General features: G+C 31.8%; 1 protein-coding gene across 1 annotated transcript in view; it reads left to right on the plus strand.

The window, feature by feature from the left end:
* The window catches only part of LOC134724837 (WD repeat domain phosphoinositide-interacting protein 4-like), a 30,552-nt gene extending 24,428 nt beyond the window's left edge, over positions 1-6,124 (plus strand). The window contains exons 9-12 of the mRNA XM_063588124.1: positions 979-1,064; positions 1,491-1,592; positions 3,614-3,732; positions 4,624-6,124. Of these exons, the coding sequence (XP_063444194.1) occupies positions 979-1,064; positions 1,491-1,592; positions 3,614-3,732; positions 4,624-4,730 (414 nt within the window). The 3' untranslated portion in view covers positions 4,731-6,124. The remainder of the gene's footprint in view (positions 1-978; positions 1,065-1,490; positions 1,593-3,613; positions 3,733-4,623) is intronic.
* Positions 6,125-7,774: the final 1,650 nt, after the last annotated feature.

The raw sequence follows: 7,774 nt of genomic DNA on the forward strand, positions 1-7,774 counted from the left end.
TTGGCAACAGCTTCTAAAAAGGTAAAGAAAACTTATATTTACACCTGTGATAATCAGTACCCATCAGACAGAACTGGCATGTTTAGCTCTCAATCAGAGAGGTACTTTATTGGCAACAGCTTCTAAAAAGGTAAAGAAAACTTATATTTACACCTGTGATAATCAGTACCCATCAGACAGAACTGGCATGTTTAGTTCTCAATCAGAGAGGTACTTTATTGGCAACAGCTTCTAAAAAGGTAAAGAAAACTTATATTTACACCTGTGATAATCAGTACCCATCAGACAGAACTGGCATCTTTAGTTCTCAATCAGAGAGGTACTTTACTAGCAACAGCTTCCAAAAAGGTAAAGAAAACTTATATTTACACCTGTGATAATCAGTACCCATCAGACAGAACTGGCATGTTTAGCTCTCAATCAGAGAGGTACTTTATTAGCAACAGCTTCCAAAAAGGTAACAGGAGCATCATATACTGACTGTTCAAAAATAGCAAAAATAAAAACTTGAATACTTATAGATTATCGTTGATTATCTCAACAAGATCGATTTTCTCGCTTGAGCTGGTACAGCGAAAGTGAAAAAAGCAATCGAGTTGAGATGACCAATGATAATCTGTTTATCGCTATTTTACCTATGACGACATTGTCAATTTTAATGTCAATTTCGATAGCAACGCCACGTGGCTTCCTTAATTACTAGCGATAATTTTTCCATCTCACGCGAGAAGCATGATATGAAAATTATCACAAAAAAAGACCAAAGGAAAAATGCACAAAATAGCGATCTAAAATGTCTTTAGTTAAAAAGAGAATAAATGCCAATCAGACAGTAGAAAAGATGAAATTTATTGGTTTGTTGTTTCCAAAAAATGTCCATAATTTACATAGCATCATTTAAAACTTGGGTTTGACTAGATCAAATGATTACAGTAATTTTTAAAGTACATTGTTATTTTGATGTTGTTTAACTTATAGGGTACATTGATCAGAGTGTTTGATATCAATACCAAGAAGAAGATAGCTGAGTTCAGGAGAGGAGCTGATCCTGCCGTAGTATACTGGTAAGTAACATATTCTATCATTGTAATCAATATAAAACATAAGATATGGTATAATAGCCAATCAACAACTCTCCACAAGAGACCAAATGATCAACATCATTATACCTATATTAGAGTTTTACCCCTTAAAATTTTTAATGTATACAATTTTTATTGGCCTTCATTTTGTGTTGAACCACTTTCTTTGATTTCTCACAGCATAAGTTGATTAATGTATCATAATGGATTTTTGCATACCTGTTACAGTTTCAGGTTGGACGGTATCAACATTGGAATTTACTTACTTTATTTACACATGCTGTTCACTCTCTTTAAAAACGGTTTTTCTGCATCTTATGTACAGCTGCAAATTATAATTTTATAGAAAAGTAAAGAGATTATACTTGATAAGTGATGATTATGATATGAGTCCAGGTTTTTTTTCAGTATAAATTTCAGTCATGATTCAGAGTTTCTTTGTGCATCAAGTGATAAAGGAACTGTACATATATTTGCTGTTCAAGACATGGAGCTCAATAGAAGATCAACGTAAGTTGTAACAAAAGGATGTATTTGGTAATGAAATGAAAATAAAGTTATAAAAACTATAGATCATTTCATTTGGGATGTTTTGGGCTTTTTTCTGTTCTTTAGTCAGTTTTTTGTCTCTTTAACACAATCCCTGTTTCCATTCTCATTTGTATTGATTATTGTATGCTAAATGTCAAATGGGTTTATCTCATGCATATTCAGGATTATGTATACATCTTATTAAATCATTTGATTTATATGGCAATAAAGTATTTGAAACTAAAATAAAACGAAATTGAACTTCAATTTCTAAACTCCATGTGTGACAAGCAAAGTTGAATGAGACTCAGACTGTAAAGTAACCTTAAATTGATAATAAACCATTCCTTTGACTAATAAAATGATTTTATTGATACAAACGCATTTTAGGTAAAGATTGTATGAACTGACTTGATAGCTTAATGTGCCAAGGCTTATCACTACCTTTTTTTGATACAAAAAATATAGTGCATTGATCATAACATTCTATACATCCTATCCATGAACATTTCAATAAAGGAGTAAGTTCGATAAGGGCCATGTTTGGCCCCAATTAAAAAACTCATAATTACAAGACAATAAATGTTTTTAGTTGCCTTAAAGACATGTAAGAAAGTTAAACAGAACTGTTTTTGTCAAAGTTTAATTTTAACACGTTGATTTTTACATCCAAAAAAGGTCAAAATAAGGGATTTTGGCGAAATTTGACAAAATCAGCCAGATTTCACCCAAATAAAGGACCAGGAAACATAGAGCGCAGGCGTCGACAAGTTAAAGATTCAAACAAGACATGTGAAATGTCTTCACAAACATTATTTTAAAAGATCTTTGTTGTCGACGTATGCGCTCTATGTTTCCTGTCCAATAATCTATGGAAATTCACCCATTTTCATTGATTTTTTCGTGAAAAATCAATATGAGTACAACTTGTGACGTCATAATGAAACGCAGAAACGTAAAATTTTCAACAAAATGGTTTATATCCTAGCTAGTCAATATATTAGCTATAATTTATCGTGATATTGGTCGATAAATCAGAACTTGAAAATTACGTTATAAAAGGGGCCATTTTAGGACCTTATCGAACATACTCCTTTATCCATGTTATTCATGCTCAGACATTCAAGGCACAAAATGATGTTATACTTGTCAAGAAAATTACATAACTTTTGCAAGGTGCAGGAATTTTATATCTGTTCTAAAACTTTTGGAGTTATCTTCCTTTGTCAAGAATTGCTATTAAATCAACTGCATGTACAACCAATATTTTACTTCCCACTGATGAATTGAATATTCAGTGCTTGCAATCACTTTGATTAATCCATGTGGTTTGTTATGGTTTGAACATCACTTCATGTGATGATGTCTTGTTCAAACTTAGTTTTGAGGCATATAGATTCCTACACTGCAACAAGTGTATTACGATATTTCTTCACTCGAGACAGTTTAATTTTATTATTTAAAGCATGAGGCTTGCCGGATCTTTAAATAACTAAAATTTAACTGTTGAGAGTGGAGAAATATCGTAATACACGAGTTATAGTGTCAGAATCTGTTTCTCTAATGATTTTTATCCTTCTTTTTCAAAGATTTTCAGAAACTTGTGTTCTTTATATGCAATATCATCAGGCATTGTTGCCTTTTTTCATGACGTCACAATAGGAAAATTCAAAAGAAAACAAAACATTCAGACGTCATAATCAAATTTCGACTAATCATTTGCCGAGAACAGATAATTCACTATTGAGGAGAAATAATTTTCTCACACCGGTCGAGAAATGTGAAAAAAGCGCAAAAATTAGAGAAAGCTTTTTACACCAATTTGTTTCATTTTCTATTCATTAATGTAAATTTTAATAGATGAGAATAAGTTTAAATGTGTGAAATGTCTATAAAACATAAATATAGTATTCAAGTAACATTTTTGAAAAGGTACAACAAGTGTATTATCAATGCTGAATATTTGTAAGTTATTTTTTTTTTCCTTTTGTCTCTTGTAGATTTAAGACGATGGGTTTTCTGGGGACATATGTGGAATCACAATGGGGGTTGGCTAACTTCACTGTAGCTGCTGAATGTGCATGTATTTGTGCATTTGGGCCGAGCCATTCTGTGATAGGTAAGTTTTTTAATTCGTTTAAAATGGGTCAGTGTAATATTAAATGGCCTTTAGTATTATATTGAAATCTGAATAGAAGGAGATGTTCGTCCTCATTGTAAGTTATAAGTCAATGAAGCGGCTAACAAATAATAAGAATGGAAAAAAATTTCGGAGGTCAACTTACAATCCTCAAATTTGATCAAATGTTTATTCCATATACCTATGAAGCATATAACATGCCACAACTAAAATGCTTATTTTTGTGAGAAAATAAAATTTGAGCATAACCATTACCAAGAAATATATTTTATTCTCATTAACATGTTTGAATATAACATCTTGTTTTTATGCCCCACCTATGATAGTAGAGGGGCATTATGTTTTCTGGTCTGTGCGTCCGCTCGTCTGTTCGTCCGTCTTTCTGTCCCGCTCCAGGTTAAAGTTTTTGGGCAAGGTAGTTTTTGATGAAGTTGAGGTCCAATTGACTTCAAACTTTGTACACATGTTCCCTATGATATGATCTTTCTAATTTTAATGCCAAATTAGAGTTTTTATCCCAATTTCAAGGTCCACTGAACATGGAAAATAATAGTGCCAGTGGGGCATCTGTGTACTGAGGACACATTCTTGTTCAAAAAATAATTTGACCAAGATCTCATAGTGAGACTCAATTAGATATTCTAGTATTCAATTTTGCAGTTTTTACTTACATGCTAGATCTAGACCTAAAGAAAAAAAATACAAATATCAGACAAACTATAAATTAATTTTGAACGAAACTATTTTCTTTATAATAATTATTTACTTTTAAATTCAAGGGACACAAAAGTTATCTTTTAAAAGTTTCTACATTCATAATAACTGCATTCAAATATTGGATTTATTATCTTTCTATAATTGTATTTTCAGCAATTTGTGTTGACGGGACATTTCATAAATATGTGTTCACGACAGGCGGTAATTGTAACAGAGAGGCTTATGACAATTTCCTGGAGATGGGAGACGATTTGGAATAGTCTATTGTTGTTAATGCAGTCAGATTTTATGTTTATGAATATGTGATTTGTTATATTAATTTTTCCTAAACTGTTATTTCTTTATGTAGAAGATTGTTATCTGACTTGTAATGCTACATGAGCTATTGTTATCACAATTTTACCCCTTATATGAAATATAGTTTAGAGGTGTAAAGGTCTATAGGAAACCTATCTGTTTGTAAATTATAAAAGTTAAAATTTCTGGTATTTGAACAACATATGAAGATCATACATGTTGAAGGGGGGATGACTTAACATCATTTGAAAGATAAAGGAGTAGGTTCAGTAAGATCCCTTTTTGGCCCCAAAATGTAGCAGTTTTACAAAATTGTAAAATTGTAATCTTTTAGCTATTTATTGGAAAGTAGAATGCTGCTGCTACATAAGTTCAGGCAGTTTTGACAATACAATGCACATATATCAGCTGCTAGCATCATTAAGTCATGCTAAATTTCTGAAATCTTCCCAATTTTGGCATTTTAGTTAAATTTTATACAGTTTCCGTCTTAAACAAAAGTGGTCACATTCGTGTTCATTCATAATATTGAAATGTAAGTTGTATTTGATGATAATACATAACATATATAAAGGTTGAGGATGAACACGGATGTGGCCACTTTCATTTTTGACAAAAAACATCTGCAAAGTTATGTTTTATGGCATATTTGATAGATTTTTCATATTTAAGCTTGAATCAGAGCATTTTTAATGACACAATCAGTTAAAATGTTTCACAAAAACTAATCAAATCAATTGAAATAGACACTTAAGTGTTTAAAAAGTGTCCAAAATCTTCCGTTAGTTGAACTTGAAATTTGAGGCCAAAATCGGCCCTAACTCATGTAACTGGACCTACTCCTTTGAATGGGAAGTGATAATTTTTCAGCTTGGTCAAAGTTCTTTTATTTAGGGCTTTTCTATTTAAATTGAAGTTAAAGGGTAGGAGATACTTCTAAAGTCTTCCCACAATCAGCATACCTTCAGTGAGAAAATTTGCATAGTATTACATAAAATTGACACACAACCATAAATGACCCACATCTCATGTCCAAAAATAAAATTTCCCTTCCTACCCTAAAATATTTATATAAATGGAATAGCCATCATTATTACTATTGTTTCCCATTTTCCCAGCAATATGTTTTCAGTTTGAATCAGTGTTGATATGTATTCCTTAGTATTTATTTTATACAAATAATGAATTGCTTTAAAGGAATAATTTATTACTTGCATACATGTTGCATTTAAACTTGAGGCTAGTTATTATTTGACCTTGATGATTGTATATTGACCTTTAGATTATGTAATTTGCATTCAATATTTGGTTGCTTTGTCATTTTTTCAACAATATTTATCTCACATTTATTCTCATCATAAAAGAAGTATATACAGTTCATCATTTATATAGTATAATCATATTGTTGCCATTCATATTTTAAAGATGGAATAAAAATTTAAATAAGTTATATAGTTGTTTTGTATGTTTTGTATGAAAAAAAACATGTATTTTGCACACTTTTATACATGTGATTTTAAAGAATCATATACTTACTGTATTTTATAAGATTTTTAAGACTAAAAGAACATGTGGGATACACATCAATAAAACAGCAACCAATAACACTATAACTGATGGATTGATGTTTCACTAAAAACCATAAAACATTCAGTATGTATTATTCGTGGGCTATCAATTTTCATAGAATATTGTGAGTAAGGGTGACACAAATTTAAATTTCAACTGAGTACACATTTCTATAGGCAGTTATACAGACTTGACAAACCAAGAAATCAAATATCCATGAAAATACAGTGTCTCTCCAATCCAAGAAAAATAAATAAACAAAATATAAATAAATCCACCGTATGAGATGAGTTACAACAAAACTGGATTACATTCAAAATTTGATTCAATTTCTTCATTGATTTATTCAGACCACAAGGTGAGGAAACAGTGGCGGATCCAGGGGGAGGGTTCCGGGGGTTGGAACCCCCCCTTTTTTTTGGCTGATCAATGCATTTGAATGGGGACATATGGTTGGAACCCCCCCTTTATCCTGGGTTGGGAACCCCCCTTTTTAAAATGGCTGGATCCACCTCTGGGAAATAACACCTGAGCAATGAAATAAATTTTAAAGATATTTTAACCTAATGATGAATTCTTAGAGGACTCTGCAAATCTTAAGATTGGTTGTTTCAATGCTGTTTTCCTTGCATTCAGAAAGTATTAAAGCTGTGTAATCCATATCTTAAGCATTTTTTTGTTGTCCCTGAACCAATTTGTGAGCCTTCTAAAGATTTGTTTATCATCTGTTTTTCAGTAATTACATATATTAAATTATAGTTGGTATATAGAATTATTGACGGTATACATGACTGTCTTACAGTTGTCACTAAGCCTGGCCTTATTTCACAGTTCGTTGGTTGGTGTCATTTTTTATTTGTCTGTCAGAATAAACCTTTGTTGGAAAACTCATATTAGAAAGCTGTAGATTCATAAGCAGTTGTGAGGTCCATGTTGAAATGCCTTGAAGACCTCAATAGGAGTTAGATTATGAACAGCAAAATAAGTGTGGTTATTTGCACCTTTTAAGCTCACCTGGCCCAAAGGGCCAAGTGAGCTTATGCCATCACTTGGCGTTCGTCGTCCGTCGTCGTCGTAAACTATTTCAAGAATCTTCTCCTCTGAAATTACTTGGTCAAATACTTCCAAACTTTAACTGAATGTTCCTTAGGGTATCTAGTTTATAAATTGTATCCGAAGTTTTGATCTATCAACAAACATGGTCGCCATTGCTAAAAATAGAACAGAGGGGTCAAATGCAGTTTTTGGCTTATAACTCAAAAACCAAAGCATTTAGAGCAAATCTGACATGGGTATCATTGTTTATCAGGTCAAGATCTATCTGCCCTGAAATTTTCAGATGAATCAGACAACCCGTTGTTGGGGTTGCTGCCCCTGAATTGGTAATTTTAAGGAAATTTTGCTGTTTTTGGTTATTATCTTGAATATTATTATAGAT

This window comes from Mytilus trossulus, chromosome 7 (assembly GCF_036588685.1).
Source record: "Mytilus trossulus isolate FHL-02 chromosome 7, PNRI_Mtr1.1.1.hap1, whole genome shotgun sequence".
Lineage (NCBI taxonomy): Eukaryota > Metazoa > Mollusca > Bivalvia > Mytilida > Mytilidae > Mytilus > Mytilus trossulus.